Source organism: Macaca fascicularis, chromosome 9, assembly GCF_037993035.2.
Source record: "Macaca fascicularis isolate 582-1 chromosome 9, T2T-MFA8v1.1".
Classification (NCBI taxonomy): Eukaryota; Metazoa; Chordata; class Mammalia; order Primates; family Cercopithecidae; genus Macaca; species Macaca fascicularis.
Window position 1 is genome coordinate 113,031,355 of NC_088383.1, and position 26,164 is coordinate 113,057,518.

The following is a 26,164-nucleotide window of genomic DNA, read 5'->3' on the forward strand; positions in this document are numbered from 1 at the left end:
TGTTGTGTGTTTAGCTATGAACGTGGGTGTACAAGTATGTCTTTGAGACCCTGCTGTCAGTTTTTTAGGGTATATACCCAGGAGTGGAATTCCTAGATCTTGTAGGAATCTATTTTTAATTTTCAGGGGGAACTGCCATACTGTTTTCTGTAGCTGTACCAATTTTACATTTCCATTGATTTGTGCACAAAACAAGAGTTCTAATTTCTCCATATCTTTGCCTATACTTGTTCTTTTCATTCTTTTTTAAAATAGTCATCCTAGTGGGTGTAAGGTGGTACTTACTATAGTTTTGACTTATATTTCTCTAATATTAGTGATGTTGAGCATCTTTTCATGTGCTTATTGGCCATTTGTATATCTTCCTTGGAGAAATACCTGTTCAGCTCCTTTGCCCGTTTTTGAATTGGGCTAGTTGTGGTTTTTGTTGTTACTGTTGTTGTTGTTGGGTTTTAGGAGTTCTCTGTATATTCTAGATATTAATCCTCATCAGATATATGATTTATAAAGATTTTCTGTCACACTGTAGGTTGCCATTTTACTCTAATATTGTCTTTTAAAATGTATAACATTTTACAATTTCATCAAGTCCAGTTCTGTGTTTTCTTTTGTTGCCTGTCCTTTGGTGTCATATCTCAGAATTCATTGTCAAATTCAGTATCATAAAGCTTTTGCCTCGTGCTGTCTTCTGAGAGTTTTTTATAGTTTTAGGTCTTACATTTAGGTTTTTCGTTGGTCCATTTTGAGTTAATTTTTGTTTATGGTGTTAGGTAAGGGTCCAACTTCACTGTTTCACATGTGGATATTCAGATTTCCCAGTACCATTTTTTGAAAACACTGCCCTTTTCTCATTAACTGGTCTTGGAACCCATGCCAAAAATCATTAGACCATATATATGCCAGTTTTTCTTTCTGGTCTCTATTCCATTGGTTTATGTTTCAGGACTGCACTGTTTTGATTACTGTAGCTTCTTAGTAAGTTTGAAATCAGGAAGCGTGAGTCTTCAAGCTTTGTTCTTTTTCAAGATTATTTTGGCTATTCAGGGTCCATTGAGATTTCATGTTAATTTTAGGATAGGGTTTTCTATTACTGCAAAAAATGTCATTGAGATTTTGATAGGGATTGCATTGAATCTGTAGATTGCTTTGGGTAGTATTGACATTTTAACAATATTAAGCCTCCAATATATGAGCATGGGATGTGTTTTCATTTATGTCTTTAATTTCTTTCAGCATTGATTTTTTAGTTTTCATTGTACAAGTCTTTCACCTCCTTACTTAAGTTAATTCCCAAGTGTTTTATTCTTTTTGATGCTATTGTAAATGGGATTGTTTTCCTTACTATTTAAAAGTCTTTATTTTTCTTGAATTAATTTCCAGACGTGGTACTTTTTTTGTCTTATTTTAAAATGTTTTTGAAATTGTCTTTTTGTGTTCTGTTTTTCATCTTTTCCAACTATGTAATCTATGCACATTTTCTCGGCTTCTTTATTACACAGTTGTGTTTGTTTCTGCATATTCATGCTGCTCAGAGTCAATAAGTCCTTGAAATAAGCAGGAAAACTGTGTGATCTGAGAATTGGTAAAACATGTTGGAAACTGCAGACTTAGCCAAGTTTAACTTATTATTGACACCATTGTTGATGTATTTTGACCAATGACTAAATTTTGAATACATAACCAGAACAATATAAATAAAACAGAGTTTGGGAATGTGGAGAAAATATAAGGATAATATAAAATGTATTTCTTTGTCTTTTGCAGAATTCAGGAAATGACATAATCTTTGGATTTCTGTAATATTTTACAGAAATTATGGAAAGAATATGTACAGTTGATCCTCATTATTTGCAGATTTTGTATTTGTGAATTTGCTTACCTGTTAAAGTTTACTTGTAGTCCTAAAATCTATGCTTGCGGCACTTATTTGGTTATTTGTGTGTATGCGCAAAGCTGCAAAAAAAAATTGAATCCTCTGACAAGCACGTTCCCAGCCGAACTTGAACAAGGTGACACTGCCTTGATTTCACCTCTCATGGAGAGATGACCAGAGGATGGAGACAGCAGAGGGCAGTGTAGTGAAGTGCAAGAAGGTCTGGCTGTGGGGCCAGTTGGACAGGATTTGAATCCCAAGTCTGACATCTGTTTTTGGGATGACCTTCCACAAGTCAGTTAACACTTAAATACCTCATTTCTCTTTTGTAAAATAAAGAAAGGAGAATCTCCCAGGATGAATTGTTTTCAGGATTTAAGAATATGGTAATCTATGTGAGGGGTGTGTGTATGTGCATGGATTTCCCTATGAACAATGTTTTAGTAGTTGCTAATTCAGTGCTTGCAGCGACTTTATAGAGCATAACTACCACAAATAATGAGAGTTAACTCTGTATCTTTGCTAAATGATGTTGAGTAATTTTATTCTTTTTTAATATTGATACTTGTTCCTACCAAAATCCTAGCAGAACTGAAGAGATCATAATTTGCATGTAATTTAAAACAGGTAACAATATCAACAGCCTAAAAGTATATGCTTCTTTCAGTGCAGTTTCCCCTCTCTTCATTTAATAGCTTTTTGTAACTTTGGATATTTATTACCCAAACGTTTACTCTACTCTGTACCTTAGCTCTCCCATCTATGTTGCTCGTAGGTTTTAGAAGGATTATGCCAGTTCTTAATCTCAGTTCCAAGTACTCCCTTCTATACTTTACTTTGTGATGCTGGTTCAAAGACTGCAGATCACATTTCTGCCTTGCTAGCAGCTCATTTCTGTTTCAAAAGTATAGAGCACTAGAGGGAGGCTGCAAGGAGAAGGAGGAAGAAATGACTTATACCTTTGTCTTGTTTCCTGTGAACTTCCTGTCTGCTTTCTTGTTACTTTGACCATCACCCTTATAGAAGTTTATTTTTTGCTCCAGCATCAGCAGTTTCTTTCTGTAGCAGCTGTTGAATACAGTTTGTAGGTTTTCCAACACTCACAGAACTAACCTCATCATAACCCTTCATAACACCAGCACCAGTTGGTTGGTACCCTGTTCCTCAAAAGTTTGGGTTCCAGTCTCACAGGACCCCTCTTCAGAGACAACAGCACCAGCTGAGCAGCACTGTCTCCTCAGAGGTCCGTCTGAGTTTCAGCTCTGTGGAACCCTTCCTCTGAGCTTCTGAGTTTTAATAATTCCAGTCTTTTCCCTTTGTTCCCATAGTCCTAGGGGTGGTAGCTTTTGCCTGTAGTTGTTACCTCCCTGATCCTTTGTATTATTTTTTCAGTTAGCAACAGAGTTAGTAATTGTTTTTATTCAATTTTCTCTATTAAAATAATCAATGTGATTTTCCTCCTGTCTGGACCCTAACTGATACAAGGATTAAATAAGTTATAAAATGGAAAGTGCAGAGATCCATACCTCTTCTAATAGCACGATGGATATTACTATGTAGGATAATATACTTGAAATAATTTGAGATTTTTCTTACTGATTTCTTTGTAAAATACTAAAAGTTCCAATTTATATACCTAAAAACATTAAAATAATCATTGAATTTTATTGATGTTAATATGCTCAAATATCACCTCAGTTAGACCTAACTTGACTACCCTATTTAAGTTGTAAACTCTTGGCTGTGTACTCCCATACCCCATTTCCTCATCTTATTTTATTTTATTTTTTTTGAGATGGAGTCTCACTGTCAACCATGTTGGAGCGCAATGGTACAATCTTGGCTCACTGCAACCCCTCCCTCCCAGGTTCAAGTGATTCATGTGCCTGAGTCTCCTGAGTAGCTGGAATTACAGGCATGCACCACCACACCCTGCTAATTTTTGTAGAGATGGTGTTTCGGCATTTGTCCGTGCTGGTCTCAAACTCTTGGGCCCAAGTGATCTGCCCACGTTGACCTTCCAAAGTGCTGGGATTCCAGGCATGAGCCACCACTCCCAGCCTCCTCATCTTTCTTATTAGTTTACTTTTTTCCCACAGTACTAATTGCTAATATACTAATTTATTTGTTGAGTGTCCACTCCCCAAAATTGTAAGTACCCCAGCACAGAGATTTTTGTTTGTACATTGTCAGCATCTGGAACAGTGACCTAACATACAGAAGGCACTCAGTAAGTATTTGTTGGAAGAATGAATGGGTTTCAGCAGATCAACTCTTTTGGTCAAGATTTGACCGAGATTTTTAATAGATTTTTATGCAGTAGTTCTCCCTTATCTGAGGTTTCACTTTCCATGGTTTTATCTACCTGCAGTCTGAAAATAGGTGAGTACAGTACAATAAGATGTATTGAGAGACCACATTCACATAATTTTTATGATAGTATATTGTTACTATTGTTCTATTTTATGATTAGTTATTGTTAATTTCTTACTGTGCCTAGTTTATAAATTAAACTTTATCATAGATATGTATGCAAAGAAAAAACATAGTATACATAGGGTTTAGTACTATTCAAGGTTTCTGGCATCCACTGGGGGTCTTGGGATGTATTCCCTGGGGATAGAGGGGGCGGCTGTATTGCGTTTCTTTTCTAGAGCACATTTCACTGGGGTGTTGTTTGTCTTTGTGTTTTCCACAGCTTGGACCAGTGCCTTGTAGTGGATGTTCATGAACAGCAATTTGAGTTATTTAGTTTTTACATTTTATGGTTAAATGTTCTTACACACTGGACAATTAGGCTCTTCTTCTTTTGGTAGGGGAAGAATACCTCAGCCTTGAGATGAAATCATCCAGATTGACAGAATCAGTCCCAGTGATTATTTTTTCTTTTTATTCCTTGTTTTTTTAGATTCCTTTCATATTTATCTGACGTGTTTTTTGTTTGTTGGTTTGTTTGTTTGCCTTTGATTGACTAACACCTCTTTGGGACTGAAATTATCTCTGTTTTCTGTGCTGGTCTTTCAGTTTCCAGCTGAAAATTTTATTAAAATATATTCTTCACTATGAAATACTATATAATGTTAGAAAATGTAAAAATATAGAAAGAAAATAAATTAAGATTTAAAAATTATTCCTGTACTCACCACGCAGGGAATACCTTCTGTTCAAACAAGAGTAATATGAGGGTGTAATTTTTTTAGGATGTGAAGCCAGTATGGAACATTGAGACAACTTATGTTTCCCAGAATCCCTCATTTGTTTATGTAATGTGGCCAAGCTCTATTGATGATTCATGAAAATAAACACAGTGATTTTAGGTGATCATGACTGATACTTGAAATCTTTTTATCAACAGAAGTTATATTTTAAAATTAAGATTGGGTATTTGTTATTCCATTCTTGTTTTTAACATTTGTTTAGTTCAGTGGTCCCCATCCTCTTTGGCACCAGGGACTGGTTTCGTGGAAGACAACTTTTCCACAGACTGGATGTGGGGATGTTTTGGGGATGATTCAAGTGTGTTACGTTTATTGTACACTTTATTTCTATTATTACATTGTAATATATAATGAAATAATTATACAACTCACCATTGTATAGAATCAGTGGGAGCTCTGAGCTTGTTTTCCTGCGACTAGATGTTCCCATCTTGGGGTGATGGGAGACAGTGACAGATCATCAGGTGTTAGATTCTCATAAGGAGCGCATAACCTAGATCCCTCGCATATGCAGTTCATGACAGAGTTCACAGTTCACAATAGAGTTCATGCTCCTCTGAGAAGCTAATGCTGCTGCTGATCTGACAGGAGACAGAGCTCAGGTGGTATTGTGAGCAATGGGGAGTGACTGTAAATACAGATGAAGCTTTGCTCACTTACCTTCTGCTCATTTCCTGCTATGCATCCTGGTTTGTAACAGGCCATGGACTGGTACTGGTTTGTGGCCCCGTGGTTGGGGACCCTGGGTTTAGTTATTTCATTAAGCCTTTATGTGAAGATTTTTTTTTTCTTTTCCCTGAGACAGAGTCTTGGTCTGTTGCCCAGGCTGGAGTGCAATGGCATGATCTCGGCTCACTGTGACGTCTGCCTCCTGGGCTTAAGCGATTCTCCTGCCTCAGCCTCCCAAATAGTTGGGTTTACAGGCATCCACCACCATGCCTGGCTAATTTTGTATTTTTAGTAGGAATGGGGTTTCACCATGTTGGCCAAGCTGGTCTTGAACTCCTGCCCTTGTGATCCACCTGCCTTGACCTCCCAAAGTGCTAGGATTACAGGTGTGATCCACCGCGCCTGGCCTATGTGAAGAATTTTTATGCCTTTAGATGTTAGGTAGATAAGCTCTTTTTTTTTTTTTTTTTAAATACTTTATGTCCCAGTTATATTAGTGTAGAGAATAGTGTCACACACTTATAAAAATACTTATTTCAGTTTTGTTTTTTTAGAGTTTTTTAGAACCAGATCCTGATGAGTAATTATTTTCAAGCAACAATTTGAGGGACTATTCTTTCTAATGTAACTTTTATTACTTATATTAAACCAAATGACATCATTGTTGGTATAATCAATATATGATAGAATTTGTTACTGTGAGGAATTTTAGAGATTATCTAGTGTGAATTATTTTTCTTCCTTCATGCCAACCCATTCACATGTATAAAAGACACATCTTTAAAATCTCTAGGACATCAGTCAATTAATTTTAGTGGCTGCATAATTTTCCATTGTAGAACTGTACTGCATGATTTAAGCAGGTTCCTGTTAATGGACATTTAGGCTGATTCACTTTTTCCCTATTGCAAATGGTGCTTTGATGAGTATTTTTGTATCCGCGTGAGTTCTATTTTATGAAGTTATCTCCTTCTGATAAATTCTCCAAAGTGAGATTTAGACATTTATTTATTGAAACATTTATTAACTTAAAAAAATTTAGTATCTGTTTTTAATGTAATAAGTACAGTTTTGCTGAAGTGATGTTAACATATATCATATTGAAATGTCTTATAAAAACAACCTAGTTAGCATTTTAAGATATGATTCCTAACGTTAAAAAATGATCCTGGTATCTACTACATATTTGGAAACCTTTCATTTGTAATAAATGGTGGTGAGAAGTTAACCAAAGAAAGAAAACGGGAAAGTTAAAGTACTAAGAACAAGGAAAAATGACCAAATGATAGAAATATGGGGAGACTAGAAAGGGTAAGAGGACACAAAACTTTGCCTCCACCCTCTTAGGGTCCCTGCTGGGCCCAAGAATTAAATTGACACCAGATAGAGTAGAAGAGAAAAGCATAGAAATTTAATATAAGTTTTATGTGACATGGGGGCCCTCAGAAGAAAATGAAGTCATAGAGAAATGGCAAAACCTACATGCTTTTGTGTTAGGTTGAAAGAAGAGAGGCGATTGTGGAAAAGTAGATATGTTATATGGGGAGGCTAAAGGAAGACATTTAATTTAATAAGGTCTGTTTGTACACAATTCTCTTGACTATGACCCCCTGTCAAAGAATGTTTCTTTTCTCCTGGGATAGAGAAGACATCTTTCACAGGAACATTTTATTTCCTATTTTCAGGAAGAAAAGGTGGAAGATTAGGATGCCCTTCTTGCATCTGCTGTTTTTCAAGTGCCTTTCACTCAAAGTGATCCTTATGTCAAAGTGGCATGTTTGAAGTGGTGTATTCTGCCACCCTTCATGGGTAATGATTATGCCTAGTGTTCCATTATTGGAGTGCTAAGCTTGTGGGAGTTTTTTATATCCTACTGCCCAAGGTAATTGCCAAGGTCTGATTTTTCACACACAAAAAATTTGCAACCTCCAGCATAAATGGGTTAATTTCACAAAAAAGGTTTTTGCAACCTCTGGCATAAATGGGTTTCATCCTCCAGCAAAAAGGCCTTTGGAAACAAACCTGGATTTAAATTCTGTTTTGGCCTTTTACTAGCTACATGACCTGGGGAAGCCTTTTAACCCCTCAAAGCTCATTTATATCCTCCTTTAGAGATAATAATATATCATGGGGTTGTTGTGAAGATTAAATAGTAATAGAAATTACAGCTAAGATTTTTGAATCCTCCTATATATGCCAGCTACTATATTAAATGTTTATTTGTGTTTTTTTTTTCACTTGGCAGATATATGTTATCTTAATTCTCATGAACTTGTGAGGTGTAGGTATGGGTAACTTTTACTGATGAGGAAACTAAAAGAGGGATTTTGTAAATTGCCCCAAGCAACACAGCCAATAAATGGCAAAACCACCAGAATTTAAATCCTGGTGGTCTGACCCCCCAGAGGCTGTGATTCGAAATGCTGTCCCCTGTGCATGTGAGCGCTTAGTGCAGCGCATAGCCGTAGCATGCACTCATTCATATTTATGTTTAGGCTGTCTTTTAAAAATAGTGTGTCAAGACAATGAGAAGACAAGCCACAGACTGAGGAAATACTTGCAAGACACATATTTGATAAAGGAAAGTTATCCAGAATATGCAAAGAACTCTTGAAACCTAACACTTAGGAAATGAACAGCCCAGTTAAAAAATGGGCAAAAGATTTCAACAGACACCTCGCCAAAGATTTGACAAATAAGTATATGAAAAGATGCTGAACATCATATGTCATTAGGGAATTGTAAATTGAAAAGATACAAGTACTACTATATAGCTGTTAGACTGGTGAAAGCCATGCTTGCTGGCAACCCCAAATGCTGGTGAGGATGTGGAGCAACAGGAACTCATTCATTGCTGGTGTGTATGCAGACTCTTTCAGCCATTTTGGAAGACAGTTTGGCAGTTTCTTAAAAAACTAAACATGCTCTTACCATATGATCCAGCAGTTGTATTCCTTGGTTATTACCCAGATGAGTTGAAAAACATGTCTACACAGAAACCTGCACATACATGTTTATAGAAGCTTTATTCATAATTGCCAAAACTGGGAAACAATCAACATATCCTTAAGTAAGTGAATGGATAAACTGTGGTATATCCAGACAATAGAATATTATTCAGTGCTGAAAAGAAATGAGTTATTAAGCCATGAAGACATTAAGGAACTATAAATACGTATTACTAAGTGAAAGAAGCTAATCAGAAAGGTCTATACACAGTCTGATTACAAGTATATGACATACCGGAAAAAGCAAATGCAAAACTATGGATACAGTAAAAAGATCAGTGGTTGCCAGGGGTTGGAGGAAGGAGGGGATGAGTAGGCAGAGCATGGAGGATTTTTAGGGCAGTGAAACTATTCTGTATGATATTATAACGATGGCTACATGCCATTACACATTTGTTGAAACCCATAGATGCAAAAGCAAGCTATAATGTAAACTTTGGACTTGGGGTGATAATGATGTGTTAATGTAGGTTCATCCATAGTACCAGATGTATCACTCTGGTATGCAGTGTTGATCGGGGGGGAAGGTTATGCATGGGGTACGAGGGAACTTTCTGTACTTTCCACACAATTTTGCTGCGAACATAAAACTTTCCTTTATCAAATATGTGTCTTGCAAATATTTTCTCAGTCTGTGACTTGTCTTCTCATTCTCTTGACACACTATTTTTAAAAGACAGCCTAAACATAAATATGAATTAAAAATTAAACTCTATTAAAATAATAAAAAATTAGAAAACGATGCATTTGAAGTGTGACACCTCGATACTTTCATTTTCAGGCCCAGAATAAAGAGACCAGTGTTTTAGCTGCTGCAAAAGTGATTGACACTAAATCTGAAGAAGAACTTGAAGATTACATGGTGGAGATTGATATATTAGCATCTTGTGATCACCCAAATATAGTCAAACTTCTAGATGCCTTCTATTATGAGAACAATCTTTGGGTAAGTATTTTCTCTTGATCTAAAGGAGTAGCCAAAATGAGTTAATTGTCCTAAAGAGATGTTTATGAATTGTTAAAACCTATTTTATGTCTTATCTCTTCTATTTAGTTGTGTCACTTGAATGAGAGTTGATCTGCCAATAAGAGAGTAATAACAAAGTTATTCTCAGCTTCAACAGATGTTCAGATTTATGTTTCAGATTGTACAATTTCATCGTGATTGTTTGACATTGGATCCGGGTGGAAACATTTGGTTAAGAATAATAAATTTACTAAAATATGAAATTAGATGTCCTTGTTTATAATTTAAATTTAATCATTTAAAAGTTTTAAAAGTTTCTCTTAGAAATTGTTTATAATTTTTTATCCTAAACTTTTTGTAAATCTTATAATAAACTGTAAAATACTAGAAATGTTAAATATTTATCATATTATCAGGTTCAACTTTAGTGCATGATGTGATGGCTAAAGCTGTATGTATAAATTCATTTTCAGAAAATATTAAGGCACGAGTAGATATAGAAATAAAACTTTCATATTCATTGTAATAATCTGTCAATCACTTGTTCCGTACCAACATTAGTTTAACCAAGAGGGACTTTTTAAAACGGAGCTTCAGTCTTTCTTCCTGAAGGAAGAAGCAAAGTTTTATGAGAGAGAAGAGTAAGTAGTATAAGGAATACCTGACTGGATGCCTAAAGGTCTATATTTTTTTATCCTAGTGCTGCCACTTACGGAACTTGGATAAGTCAGTTAACTTTTATGAGGCTGTTTACTCATCTGTAGGATGAGTAATGATCTACCTCCCAAATTATTTTCTGAATAATATAATGAATTTGAAAACAATTTCTAATTGGCAAGCACCTGTAAAAAAAAGTAAAGCATTATGCTGAGGTAAAAAAGGCAGGAAGCTACCTAATTAGTTAAAAATATGTTATTTTTAAAAATTATAGTTATTATTAATGTGGTGTTTTCTGAAATTATTGTTCAGGGCTGTGGCAGAGTATTTCCAAAGTTTATAATGCAAATGAACACCTAGACTAGTTAATAAACAGATAAGACCTTTACTTGGGACTATTGCACAATTAAAATTTAGACAACTGTGAGGGGAAGTTTAGTGGGAGACATAAATGTTAATTAATCAAATAATCACAATAAATATAAAATTACAACTGTGGTAAGGGTTAAGAAGGAAAGGTACATGGTGTTATATCTTACCAGGGAAGTCAAGATAGTCACCTATCAGCAGGTAAAATAATTGAGCTAGGATCTGAAGCTTTTGTATGTATGTATTCTGTTTTTTGTTTTTGTTTTTTTTTTTTTTTAGCTAAAAAGTCTCTGTATAAATATTTTCAGGATTTATTCCTATTTAATACAGTTTAAAATAACAAATGTATATTTGTTCACTTAAAGCACAAGTTGCCTTTAAAAATATAAGTAATAAAATCTTTCATTGGTGACCAAATGGCTCTGCAGTACTATACCAAATGAAAATTCTGTACCTGATAATTTTAGAGAAGCAGGGACACTAACCATGTCAATGAACAAAAATGCCCATACTTTCACGATGAGCTTTCTCAAATGTGTATTGTTTGAGATTTGTAACTCTTTTGACAAAATCTTCGTTTAGTATATCGTTTCCGTAACCCAGATTATTTGATAGCTATTTCTTTATCTTTTTTGCTAAGCTGAAGAAAAAATACTGAAACTCAAAACTCAGTGTAGTTTTAGACACACACTTTTGTTTTTGTTTTTTTTTTGCATGCAGATCCTCATTGAATTTTGTGCAGGTGGAGCAGTAGATGCTGTGATGCTTGGTAAATACCTTTTTGTTCTTTATGTTCATATCTTAAACTATACTTAATAAGATTAAAGAATTTCAAACATATATAAATATATTCAACTATATAAGTATTGAGTGAAGTTCAGTAAGTTAAATCAACTCAATTATGTTTTTATATTCTTGGATAATTATAGTAAAATTCTAAAATGAAATGTTGAGCGTGTCAAGAAAGTAATCTTTGTAGATATTTAGTTCTTCTAAAATAAATTCACTGCATATGATCTTTGACAGTGATGATACATACAGAAAGGCATATAGCCTGCTAATACCTTTTCACTGCATAAAAAGCAGATTTTTTTTTACTTTCTCCTTATAGAACTTGAGAGACCATTAACTGAGTCCCAAATACAAGTAGTTTGCAAACAAACTTTAGATGCACTGAACTACTTACATGATAATAAGATCATCCACAGAGATCTAAAGGCTGGCAACATTCTCTTTACCTTAGATGGAGATATCAAATTGGGTAAGTTATTCACTTAAATAAAACATTTGAATTTTCTACTCTGAAATTTCCCATCTTTATGTATGTGACTTAATGTGGTTTTATTACTACTTAAATATGTGAAACATGGAGAACTAACTCCATTCTAGTTTTTAAAAAACACTTTCTTGGATAAATACTCATTTTTCTATAATTCCAAAATATCAGCACCTAATTCAATGTTTTAAAAAGAAGATAAGAAAGAATGAATTTTTATTTTCAAAAAGGCAAGCTTTTTAAAGACCGGTTTCAAGTTTGTACCCTTAAATTTTTGTATGTAGACTTAATACTTGTAAATGTTTTATGTTTAGAACATAATATAGTATGTAAAGCTGCTAACTCAGTTTTTTTCTTTATTTCCAAAGCTCACGTCGAGTGAGGTTTTTCCCCTATGTTTAGTTTTCTATTCTATTTTATTGATAATGGTACATTGACTAAACTAACAAAGTAATCTTAGTTCTGAAGAGAATACCTAAATATAAGGACTAGAATTTTTAATTTTACTCTTTATACTGAGGGAAGAAATGTTACCTTCATAAGAAGAATTAGATGTAGGTTTTATGGAAGTTATAGCCCTCTTTAAATTTACCCAAGATAGGAATTTTTTTAAAAGTCTAGAGATGAAGTCCGAATTTGTATATTTTGAAAGGCTATTCAAAGGACAAAATATATTCAAAAGCCAAGTTGATACCAGTGATTATAGTCATTTCACTTTACTTTGTCAAGACATTTAAACAGATGGTGTACTAAATTTTATTCTTTTTAATTTTTATTTTTAATGGAGTCTTGCTCTGTTGCTTAGGCTGGAGTGCAGTGATGTGATCATAGCTTACTGCAGCCTTGAACCCCTGGGCTCCAGGAATCCTTCCAACTTATCCTCCCTAATAGCTGGAACTGCAGACATGCACCACCACGCCTGGCTAAGTTTTAAAATTTTTTTGTAGAGATGAGGTCTTGCTCTGTTGACCATACTGGTCTTGAATTCCTGGGTGCAAGTGATTCTCCTGTCTTGGGCCTCCCAAAGTGAATTTTAATCTTTTGATTGTGAAATAAATACAGATATAGAAAACCACACCAGAAATTGTGTAGCTTAACTTTAGTACTTTGTAGACATAGCTTTGTAGTCACTACCTAGATCAAAAAGTAGAACTTCGGCAGGTACCCCAGAAGCTCTTCTGTATGCCCATCTCAGCCACTGCCCTTCTCTTCTCCACATTTTATCCTGACTTTTATATTATTTCCTTCCTTGTGTTTCTTTATGGCTCTGTCACCCAATATTCATCTCTAGATGTTAGGGTTTAAACTTGCCGATATAAAACTTGGGTTTTTGAAGTCTCTTAACTTACAGACCTTCCCCCGTTCCTTTCTTTTATTTATATTATGGCATGTATAATGGGGGGGATGAGGGCAATATCACCCACATGGGGGCTAAAATTAGTCCTTTAGGGGCAAAAAAATCCTTATACATTACAATGGTTTGTTCCCTTCCAAAGGCCCCAGTACGTGAAGAGATATAACATGTATCTGTGGCATTAAAATTTTATGGGAGGAGGGGCGACTTGAAAACAATGTTTACAATGACTCCTTAGAGGGGCTAATAATGAAAGAAACACTGATCCATGGAACCTGGGCTGTTTGGCCTGTAGTGTTTCCCTCAAACTACATTTTGCTATTGCATACTCCTGATGATTGAGGTTCCTCTCTGTATTTCCTTCAGTTTGGCAGATGAATCCAAAGGCTTGATCATTCTCAAGCCTGATCCTTTGGCAAGACTTACAGGTGGTTTTGCATTCTTTCACTGGGAGGCACACCATGTCTGCTTTGTGCCCCTTTTTGATGTTGCAGCTATTGAGGCTTAATGCCTACACATCTGTCTTTTGGGGTTGCAAAACGAATTCCATTATTTTATTTTCATTATTTTTGATTTTGATATAAACACCAATTATTTCATTATTTTCATTCATTATAAAGTTAGTAATGAAGATAATGACTTGGCTCTCTCTTATCCTCAATTGATGACCAATGTTTTAGAAAATATTGTTTGTTTGTGGATTTAGTTTTATTTGGTGGGTTTCAAATCCATTGCAGTTTTTATTCTTATTGAAGCTCACGTTCCATCTTTAGTCAGTGGGGTCTTCTTTGTGTCAGCTTGTTAATCTTCTTAACAGGACTAGTAATCTTTGATAGCCCACTTGACAGTTCTGAGATGTTTCGGGCTCATCTCTGTATTTTCTGTGTCAGACCTGTAATTAACCATTTCTTTTTTCCTTTTTTTTTTTTGAGACAGAGTCTCACTCTTGCCCAGGTTGGAGTGCAGTGGCTGATCTCAGCTCACTGCAACCCCCACCTCCTGGGTTCAAGGGATTCTCGTTCCTCAGCCTCCTGAGTAGCTAGGATTACAGGCATGTACCACCATGCCCAGCTAATTTTTGTTTTTTCATAGAGATGAGGTTTCACCATGTTGACCAGGCTGGTCTGGAACTCCTGGCCTGAAGTGATCTGCCCTCCTCAGCCTCCCAAAGGGCTGGAATTATAGGTGTGAGCCACTGCACCCCGCTAGTCAGCCATTTCTTCGAGAAGCCCTGGTTTCTTTTAAGACCACAATCTGGTGTAAGAGATTTCAAGACCACAATCTGGTGTAAGAGATGCTTACAGTTTTCTATATAGGCCATTGTTCTAGGACTTTTCAAAGGACAGAGCTAGACCCCTCATGAGTTCATATATATTTCCTATTCAAATTCGGGATAAAGGTTTTTAAAATCTAACTTCTGTAATACATGTGCATCTCCTTTCTTCTATATTGAGAGTTCTGGTTCTCAAGGACATTGATAGGTTTAGGATACCTCATAATTCATTTTAACTCTCATTTCTGTATTTAATGCTCACCACCACTCCTTATGTTGATGTGTCTTTGGTCGTGTTGGTTATCTGAAGCTCAGCTTTTGGTAGATTCCTCTGAAAGGGCTCTCTGAATTCTTACATAGTGATAACAGTTGTACCATTATACTTCAAGGTTAGTTTTGCTGGATAACAGATCCTTGGCACACATTTCTTTCCTTCAGCATCTGAAATATGTTACTTTGTTTTCTTCAGTCATGAAGTGTTGCTGTTGAAAAGTCTGATAATCTGAATTTCTTCTCCATTGTAAGTCATGTGCTCTTTTTGCTTAGATGCTAAAACTTTTTTTTTTTTTTAAGACCGGTAGTTTGACCAGTCTTTTCTAATAAATATTATGGTCTTATAATATTCAAGTGCTTTCTTCCCCTCCCCCTGCCCCCCCAGGAAGGTTTTCTGGAGTTACAGATCTGAGCATTTGTTCCGTTCCCTTGCATTGACTTGCTTCTTTAGAGACGTTTATTGTTTGTTTGTTGGGTCTTTGCCTATTGCCCATGCTGGTAACTTTTTCTCAAGTCCTTTTTTAGCTTGCTTTGTTTTTTATTGTAGGAAAATATACACAACATAAAATTTACCTTTTTGATCATTTTTAAGTGTATATTTCCATGGTATTAAGTACATTCCCATTATTATACAACCATTACCATCACCTATCTCCATACCTCTTTTCATCTGGCAGCAGTTGAAGTCCATACCCATTAAACACTTAGTCCTCATTTCCCACTCCTCCCGGCTTCTGGCAACCACCATTCTGCTTTCAGTTTCTATGATTTTGACCACTCTAGGTATATATGTATGTGGAATCATACAACATTTGTCCTTTTGTGGCTGGCGTATTTTACTTACCATAATGTTCTCAAGGTTCATCCATGTCGTAGCATATTTCACAATGTCTTCCCCTTTTGAGACTGAATAATATGCCACTGTATGTATATAACACATTTTGTTTATCCATTCATCCATCAGTGGGCACTTGGGTTGCTTTCACTTTTTGGCTGTCGTGAATAATACTGCTATGAATGTTGGTGTACAAATGTCTGTCCTACTCCCTGCTTTTAATTCTTTTGAGTATGCACCCAGAAGTGGAATTACTGAATCATACGGTAATTCTGTTTAATTTTTTTGAGGGACCGCCATGCTGTTCTGCATAACAACTGCACCATTTTACATTTCTAACAGAAACGTGCAAGGCTTCCAGTTTCTCCACATGCTTGTCAACACTTTTTTTTTAATGCTTTTTTAAAAATAATAGCCATCCTACTGGGTGTGAAGTGGTAATGGGTATGAATTTGTTGTATTATTTGCTCTTGCTTTCCCTAGTTTAGCCTTTGTTTCTAAAGTGATTTTTTTCTTAATTTAAAATTTTTTTCTTGAGTTCTGTCACCTTTCAGAATTTTTCTAATTCTGATTTACATGGCTCTTTTGTTTCATCATTTTTTTTTTTTTTTTTGAAACGGAGTCTTGGTCTGTCGCCCAGACTGGAGTGCAGTGGTGCAATCTTGGCTCACTGCAAGCTCCGCCTCCCGGGTTCATGCCATTGTCCTGCCTCAGCCTCCCGAGTAGCTGGGACTAACAGGCGCCCGCCACCACGCCCGGCTAATTTTTTTGTATTTTTTTAGTAGAGACGGGGTTTCACCATGTTAGCCAGGATGGTCTCGATCTCCTGACCTCGTGATCTGCCCGCCTTGGCCTCCCAAAGTGCTGAGATTACGGGCATGCACCACCATGCCCGGCCTGTTTTTCATCATTTTTAAAAGTCTCCTAGCTTAATTTGAAATAGGATGTTACAGTTTTGATCAATTTTGGGGGCATTTCTTTTTGTAAATATATTGAAATTTTATTTGAATATAGGGACAAACTTGTGTAAAATAATGTGTACCTTAAAAATAAATATACTGAAGGTTTAGGAATTCTAAATAATATTTAGTTAGTTGACAATTAAAATATTTGTAATTTCTGTTTTATTAATTTACAAATACATCCAGAGAACCTTCCATTTCTGCAACACAGATATATAGAACAATCTTATCCCTAAGAACCATATAATAGATAAAAGTAATTCAGGCAGAATTGCATGACCTTTAAGAGTTCTGCAACAAAAACAACAAAGGTTAGAATTGTGAATATGGCTAATAGTAGCTACCATTTATTGAGTGTATACTCTGTGCTAGGCATGAGCATCAAATACTGAATTTTTGGTATTCAACTTTGAGAATTGTGGCGTCCAATGTGAAACTTAAAAATTTGTGCATTTATGGCATGAGATAAATTATGCAACAATAGCAATTTTATGTTGCTATTAATGTTGTCTGAACTCCAAGCTGAAAAGGTGGGATTAATAACTGAAAAAGCTGTAATGTTACTGTTCTGTATAATTTAAATCAGAAAACATAAGGTTCCCAGTTTTTTCTTGGCAATATCATTTTATGAGGAAGTTAGCAAGACATACACTGTCATAAAGGTTGCTTTAGTTTAATTTCTATTTTTCACACTATAGAAAAAATGTTAATGACTCTTAATTTAGTTGTGCCACATAGCACTAGTTGGCATTTGTTTTGAAGTGGATAGACTGGTCTGCTTTTAGAGTTACCATTTTTTATTTTCAATTTTGAAGGATTTGTCATCTGAAGACATGGTGTGGTATTAAATGTATTGATAATGGGATCTTTAGCAGGTTTTTTTGGGGGATGATAGAAAGAGATGGTCAAGATTAAGATGGGAGAGACATTTTTTTCTTTCTGTTTTACTTTTTATTATAAGATTGGCCTTATTAAAGACTTAAAATGCTTTTTTCTCCCCATTGAATACAATGAACAATGCTTAAAAGTTCTCATTAATGCTTTTGTGTGATTATTTCAAGCGGATTTTGGAGTATCAGCTAAAAACACGAGGACAATTCAAAGAAGAGATTCCTTTATTGGTACACCATATTGGTATGTATTCAGTTTTATGAATTTATAGTATTAGTCATGTCAGCAGTTATAATAACTCATTAATTTTTCCACATAATTGATTATACCGTGTGGTTTGCAATCACTGTTATTAAACATGTTAACTTTTAATTATCTGTCTTCATAGGATGGCTCCTGAAGTAGTCATGTGTGAAACATCTAAGGACAGACCCTATGACTACAAAGCTGATGTTTGGTCCCTCGGTATCACTTTAATAGAAATGGCTGAGATAGAACCACCTCATCATGAATTAAATCCAATGCGAGTGCTGCTAAAAATAGCAAAATCTGAACCACCTACATTAGCACAGCCATCAAGATGGTAAAAATATTATTTAAAAAGCTTAATAAGAAACAAACGATATTAGGAAGCAAAACCTGATGTTACATTCTCACAATTTTCCAAGAGTATTTAAAATTGGGTACATGGTACGAAGATTATATGAATTAGAAAAGTGATTTTTGGTATATTTCTCTTAAGGACCATTAAAAATCTTCGAGCTCACTTTTCCCATATATCTGAAAATATGAGTGATTTGAGTTTTGCATGAGAAAGGTATTTTCTGTACTATGAGGAAGTGAGGCATATAGATTGATCTATATTTGTGAAATTTATTAGAAATTTTGTGCTTTTTGGCATACTTGTGAGTATATGGCTATGTCTCAGTGATTATGTACCTACTTACATATATGTCTAACATTTACAAATGAGTAAGTTTTATAAAATCTTAATAGTCTCATTAACTAGTTTTTTAAATGTTGAATTAATACTATTACATACATAATGAAACTTAAGCATAACTTATCAAAGAGTTTTGTTTGATTTGATTAACAAGAAAGTAAAATAGAATGTTACTGTTAAAATTTATTTTAAAGGTCTTCAAGTTTTAAGGACTTTCTAAAGAAATGCTTAGAAAAGAATGTGGATGCTAGGTGGACTACCTCTCAGCTACTACAGGTAAAAGAGTATGACAACAGCAAATAATATAATTATTTTAACATCTCTGTAAGAATATAATTTCATATTCAGTGTGCTTTCTTTCCACTTAAGTTTTCCTGTGGAGAGTCAAAATGGCAGTAGTTAGCATTTGCTTTACAAAATAAATGCTGCTGTTACCAACAGGCATTTAGCTTAAACGTTATTCCGCCTGTGCTTTTTTGATTCAGTTTAATTGTTCTTTTCATTTTGGTAGTTATTGCCATTATGTCTCTCCAATTACTAGAAAGCAAGCTCCTTGGGGACAGGGGCCGTGAACTAATTAATTAAAAAATGTCTTACAGTGAGGGTAAATAGTAAATATTGTTGACTTAAAAAAAATGTTGCTAAAGTGGTTGGGTAAATTTAATTTTGCTTTATAGAAGGACTACTTGTAACATATTAAATAAAAATTTGTCAATTAATTTTATAGGTGGGCAAATAAAATGACAAATCTTGAGGCAGTTGCTGTTAGGTTGAGTTATTATGTAACTCCATCATAGTGTTTTAGGTTGACCTATTTATCTGGGGGAATAAAGCAGGAAAAAAATTGCTTTGTTGTGTGCAGCAAGTATACCCCTGAAACACACTTTCTATTATTTTGTTACCCCACACTTGAAGCCCTGAGTCTGTGACAGACACTGTTGAATGTTGAGTATACAAAGATGAATAAAATGTCTTCTTAGTCTCAAGAATTTTAGAACCATGTCAAGAATACAGGTGTTTGTAGATACTTTTAACAGAACTCTAAAGATTTTTATAATTTTGAGGCTTTGATAGGCTTTATAGAGGTGGATACTTTTTAAGAAGTAATAATGAGGCCGGGTTTAGTGGCTCATGCCTGTAATCCCAGCACTTTGGGAGGCTGAGGCGGGTGGATCACCTGAGGTCACGAGTTCCAGACCAGCCTGGCCAATATAGTGAAACCCTGTCTCTACTAAAAATACAAAAATCAGCTGGGCATGGTAGTGCATGCCTGTAATCTTACCTACTTGGGAGGCTGAGGCAGGAGAATTGCTTGAACCTGGAAGATGGAGATTGCAGTCAGCCAAAATCGTGCCACCGTACTCTAGCCTGAGTGATAGAGTGAGACTCTGTCTCAAAAAAAAAAAAAAAAGGAAGTAATAATTTAGTGACCTGAAGTTTGCTTTAAATTTCAGTTAAAATTTTTGATAATGAAATTTTCAAACATACAGAAGATACATGTACCTACTACCCAGATATAACAATTCTTATCATTTTTGACAAATTTGCTTCAGATTCTTAAAAATGTACAGATCCAGTTCTAGGCAGTCCCTGCTTTGGCTCAAGCCCCCTCCCCTCTTTCTTTCTCAGATGTAGCATTATCTGAAGTTGTCTGTCGTTTTCCCGCCCACATGTTCGTAATTTTACCACATAAGAATGTGTGTTGTGTGTGTTTGAAACTTAGTTTAGTAGTATTCCAGTTGTTGAGTATGCTGTTTTTAATGTTCAACAGCATCCTTTTGTTACTGTTGATTCCAACAAACCCATCCGAGAATTGATTGCAGAGGCAAAGGCTGAAGTAACAGAAGAAGTTGAAGATGGCAAAGAGGAAGATGAAGAGGAGGAAACAGAAAATTCTCTGGTCAGTATTTAGGAAAGAAATTTCATTTAGTTAATTTTTAGAGTTGGGTTTTGAGGTGTAGTTGTACCTGTATGTAAGGATTGATGGGTGGCAATACAAAATCTTTAAATTTAGACCTGAAGATTAGTAGCAAGGTTGCTCCTTGCTGCACATTTTTGTTACATTTCCTTTTTTTTTTGAGATGGAGCCTCGCTGTGTCACCCAGGTTGGAGTGCAGTGGTCACCACAACTGCTGCCTCCCGGTTTCAAGTGATTCTCTTGCCTCAGCCTCCTGAGTAGCTGGGACTACAGGCGTGTGCCACCATGTCCAGCTAATTTTTGTATTTTTAGTAGAGATGGGGTTTCACCATGTTGGCTGGGCTAGTCTCGAACTTCTGACCTCAAGTGATCCGCTCTCCTCGGTCTCCCAAAGTGCTGGGATTACAGGTGTGCGACACTGCGCCTGGCCCATTTTTGTTATATTTCTTATGAGAAGAATTGTTAATTCTTTAAATTCAGCAACATTCACTGAATAAAGATCTTAAATCATTGTATGTCTGTAAACATTGTTTTGGTCACTCTTAGGGTCATGTTTTAACACTAAAAATATATTAAATCTTTTTTAGCCAATACCTGCAAGTAAACGTGCATCTTCTGACCTTAGTATTGCCAGCTCTGAAGAAGATAAACTTTCACAAAATGCTTGTATTTTGGAATCTGTCTCAGAAAAAACAGAACGTAATAACTCTGAAGATAAACTCAACAGCAAAATTCTTAATGAAAAACCCACCACTGATGAACCTGAAAAGGCTGTGGAGGATGTTAGTGAACATGTTACGGATGATCAGTTAGAAGCAATGACTGAACTCTATGACAGAACAGCAGTAATCAAGGAGAATGAGAGAGAGGAGAAGAGGCCCAAGCTTGAAAATCTGCCTGACACAGAAGACCAAGAAACTGTGGACATTAATTCAGTCAGTGAAGGAAAAGAGAATAATATAATGATAACCTTAGAAACAGATATTGGACATAATCTGAAATCTGAGGAAGAAAAGGATCAGGAAAAGCAACAGATGTTTGAAAATAGGCTTACAAAATCTGAAGAAATTAAAGATACTATTTTGCCAACAGTAGATTTAGTTTCTCAAGAGACTGGAGAAAAAGAGGCAAATATTCAGGCAATTGATAGTGAAGTTGGGCTTCCAAAGGAAGACACCCAAGAGAAATTGGGGGAAGACGACAAAACTCAAAAAGATGTGATCAGCAATATAAGTGATGTGATAGGAACATATGAGGCAGCAGATGTGGCTCAGAAAGCAGATGAAGAGAGTGCTGAGGATACGCAGAGTAATGATGGGAAAGAAGTGGTCGAAGTAGGCCAGAAATTAATTGATAAGCCCATGGTGGGTCCTGAGGCTGGTGGTACTAAGGAAGTTCCTATTAAAGAAATAGTTGAAATGAATGAAATAGAAGAAGGTAAAAATAAGGAACAGGTAATAAACAGTTCAGAGAACATAATGGACATCAGTGAGGAACCAGGAACAACTGAAGTTGAAGCAATTACTGAGTCAAGTGTCACTGAAGAAATGGAGGTCAGAAGTGTGGTAGCTGATACTGACCAAAAGGCTTTAGTAAGTGAAGTCCAGGATGCTTCTAAAGTCACTACTCAGATAGATAAAGAGAAAAAAGAAATTCCAGTGTCAATTAAAACAGAGCCTCAAGTCACTGCAGTTTCACAGCCCAGTGAACCTCAGCCCGTTCTAATACCCAGTATTAATATCAACTCTGACGGTGGAGAAAATAAAGAAGAAATAGGTTCTTTATCAAAAACTGAAACTATTCTGCCACCAGAATCTGAGAATCCAAAGGAAAATGATACTGATTCAGGCACTGGTTCCACTGCTGATACTAGCAGCATTGACTTGAATTTATCCATCTCTAGCTTCCTAAGTAAAACTAAAGACAGTGGATCAATATCTTTACAAGTAAGTGTGCATGAGTCATTGTTTGGAATTTCCTTTGTCATTTTCTCAATTCAGAGTTTATGTGAAATTGATGTCTTGAAAATAAAACAGCATTAAATCAATGTAGTATTAACCATATAAATTCTTACAGCCTATGAAAGCAGTTAAAAGAACTAAGGAGATTCTGGATGTAATCTTTAAATTTTGTGGTAGGATCTACCTATTTTTGCAAATCTGATGCAGATAAACAGTATAATATGGTTGCTTGGTGTGATTAGGTTCTTTTATTGGACATATCTAGATGCAACATTAGCAAGAGTTAACAATATATGAGAGAATTAGAAATTGAAAGAATGATCTCTTTTTAAGCACATTTAGGGTATAAACAATCCTTGATTTACCATTGGCCCATGCAGTCACAGATATTGCTACTGCCATGAGAACCATTGTGGGGAAAACAAAAACACTACAGCCCAGAACATGTGGAGCTTTGAGTGTAATTCTCAAATCTTAGTGTGATTAGGAGTTACTAGGGGCTATGTAGAAGTCTGGAATGGGTCCCAAGAATCAGTATTTGTAACAAAAGATCCCACAGAATTCTGATGCAGGTGATCCATGGGCCACCCCTTGGAAAATACTTCTTTGACCCTCTGGGTTGATAGTAGCAGAAGAGAAGACAGAAAAGCAGGAACAACCTAGGAAAACTGACTTAGATGGATCTTCAGGGCATGAGTGATCAGTCTGCCCATCTGCCCCAAATGGTTACATGTATTCTTCTTTTTTCAGTTTACTTTCTTTCACTGACTGAAGTAACCACCACTCTGAAATTCATTCACTGACTTAATAGCCTCTTTTTAAAATGCAAATAACTTGTATAAGAATGAAGGATATATTAATTATTGAACTTTTAGTAGGAGCTGAAGAAATGTGAAGTTTGGAGGTTAAGGTGTAGGTAGGTGTATTTTTTGGAGTGTGCCATCTTTAGATTTTAGAGGAGTCCTGGGCAGGATACTGTAGTCCTGGACTCAGGAAGAAGAGGATCCTGGAACCCTGGAGAAGAGAACAGTAAGAGGAGAGGATGCAGAAAGGTGATTGGAAGGTGCCAAAGAGAAATATTTAAAGAGAGAAGAGAAATATTTAAAGAGAAAATATTTAAAAATCGGATGCATTTTGAGTTTAGTATTTTCACATTCCATTTTTGCTCCTTCTGCCTTCTAACTCTTTCTTCTATATCAAAACCCAGTAAGTATCTGCCCTGAACACTTAATTTGTTTACCAAAATGTATTTGTAGGAGTCTTATATGTCTGTTATTTCTGTTTGCATTTAAATGTTTTTGGATACCAATTGAGAAATGAAGAGTTTAGTCTTGATAAAGAATTTTAGGCCATAGCTAGCAGCCAAATCTGGTACTTTTGGGATGCAGTGGAGGCACTGTCTTTGTAGTAACCCTAAAATCATACATGTATCTCTGGCCTTGAGATGGAGGTGGGGAGCTGTTGATATTATTGTTACTGATTAAGTAGATTTTGATTCCCAGTGCTGGCAGTGTTTAAAAATTACTGGAGAGCTTTTTCAAAAAAAATAGATTTCCAGCTACCCCCAGACCTGTCAATCTAGATTTTTTTAAGAGATGAGCCCCACAAACTCATTTTTAATTGTTTTGTCAGTGAAAAAACAGAGATATCTGAGAAACTACAAAGTGAAAAGATGAAAAAAAGAGAACATATGAAAGTTCTACTGATTATGTGAATTGCTCATGATCACTTGTGCCTAATTATAATGTGTCATAAAAGCTATATGTGAACATGATGAAAATGCATGCTTTGAAAAAATTTGATTTCATCTGTGAAGACATGTGTAAGTCAGATGACATTTAAGGTGTTATAACTGGTTCCACAGATGAGTCTGTTGCTTTATATTTATACTTTCTATGTGTAGTCTGCCTGGCTGTTCAGTTGTTTTGTCTTAAGAAAGAAAGAAATGTTAAAAGAAGAAGAAAATGTTTCCTATCTCCAGTATTCCCTGTACAAAGCTTAACTAAAATAAAATCTCTCTCAGGAAACAAGAAGACAAAAGAAAACATTGAAGAAAACACGCAAATTTATTGTTGATGGTGTAGAAGTGAGTGTAACAACATCAAAGATAGTTACAGATAGTGATTCCAAAACTGAAGAATTGCGGTTTCTTAGGTGAGTAGAGAAACAACGTAATAAAAACTGGTTTGTGACTTCTTTTCAGTCTCTGAAAAGTCAGAAGAATAGAGAAACAAAGGTAAATTACTGGCTAATTTTTTATTATTCTTTTACTATTGTTGCACTTGAAAGACAATTTTTAGAGCTTAAAAAAAAAGTATTTCAGAGGTGTAATTTTTGCTGTCTTCTCTGTCATCACCATTAAATTTTGTCAGACGTCAGGAACTTCGGGAATTAAGATTTCTTCAGAAAGAAGAGCAAAGAGCCCAACAACAGCTCAATAGCAAACTACAGCAACAACGAGAACAAATTTTCCGGCGCTTTGAGCAGGAAATGATGGTAAAGTCTGATTTTTATACCATTTTATATCCTTTTGTGTTAATAATGACATTTAGTGCATTAAAAAAAAAAAAAAAAACACAGGTTACAGAACTTGTTCTCTGATTGCCAGATTTCTCTAGCTTTGTGATTTATTTCTGGCATTTTTATCGTTTTGGTGTTCTGGATGCCTTTTATTGATTTATTCTTTTTTCTTGAAAGGATTTTCTGTCCTAGTCTACCTCAAGCTGTTTATGGTGTGATGTTTTATTTTTCTCTCATGAAAACTTAAAATCATGAAGTCAGTGAACAACGTTCCTAGATTTGCCTATTGCTGGATAATTTTTCAGTGCTCTAATTCGATCTTTCAGATTTGGAATCCAAGATTTTAAGCCAGTTTAGAGCAGTTGCCTTCAAACCTAGCTGAGCAGTAGGACTCCTCAGGGGCTTTTTAAAAATGTGCTTTATTCTCTGGCTTCTACAGTTAAGCCTGCACATCTCTCTTTCCTGCTGCTAGAGGAAATAGTGCTTACTAGTCCCAGGTAGCTGTCACTGAGTCCTTCAGTTTTTGCCTTGTGTCCAAAGTTGGAAAAGGAATTAATAATGTAATATAAAATTTTTGTAATTTATGTTGACTATCTGCCTTAATGTAGGTTAGAAAAAGTATCATTTGAAATGTTATAGTACTCATGTTTTGAATATAGTCCTTGTGTTGACTTGTAATTTTAATTGATAAAGATTGTTTTGTGTAATTAGCCAGGTGAGGTGGTGGGCGCCTGTAGTCCCAGCTACTTGGGAGGCTGAGGCAGGAGAATGGCGTGAACCCGGGAGGCGGAGCTTGCAGTGAGCCGAGATCGCATCACTGCACTCCATCCTGGGCAACAGAGTGGGACTCCATCTCAAAAAAAAAAAAAAAAACTTTTGTGTGTGTGAACTGTGGATTGTTGATTACATGAACTGGATCATAACTGAGATTTCCTAAGAAAATAATGAACTTTTGTTCTCATTGAGTATTTTTATAGTACTTATATTGTTTTCTAAAACCTTATAAAATCTGTATTTCTACCCCACCATACTTTCTAAAATGTTTTACTTTTCAGTTTTTTTAAAAAGAAAATATACATTACAAATAAGTAACTATACCTGTATTCAAAAACAGTGTTACTGAGTGTTATATAAACAGGAGTCTTGTTGAAAGCGTAGATTTATAATTCCAAAAGATCTATTCCAATAGAATAAGAT

The 26,164-nt window shown here is 35.4% G+C and overlaps 1 protein-coding gene across 2 annotated transcripts in view; it reads left to right on the forward strand.

Moving 5' to 3' along the window:
- The window catches only part of SLK (STE20 like kinase), a 61,436-nt gene that overhangs the window by 13,191 nt on the left and 22,081 nt on the right, over positions 1 to 26,164 (forward strand). For both annotated transcript variants that reach the window (XM_005566362.4, XM_005566363.4), the window contains exons 2-11: positions 9,550 to 9,714; positions 11,482 to 11,530; positions 11,873 to 12,022; positions 17,796 to 17,868; positions 18,014 to 18,208; positions 18,763 to 18,844; positions 20,340 to 20,468; positions 21,074 to 22,432; positions 24,471 to 24,601; positions 24,820 to 24,943. In XM_005566362.4, the coding sequence (XP_005566419.1) occupies positions 9,550 to 9,714; positions 11,482 to 11,530; positions 11,873 to 12,022; positions 17,796 to 17,868; positions 18,014 to 18,208; positions 18,763 to 18,844; positions 20,340 to 20,468; positions 21,074 to 22,432; positions 24,471 to 24,601; positions 24,820 to 24,943 (2,457 nt within the window). The remainder of the gene's footprint in view (positions 1 to 9,549; positions 9,715 to 11,481; positions 11,531 to 11,872; positions 12,023 to 17,795; positions 17,869 to 18,013; positions 18,209 to 18,762; positions 18,845 to 20,339; positions 20,469 to 21,073; positions 22,433 to 24,470; positions 24,602 to 24,819; positions 24,944 to 26,164) is intronic.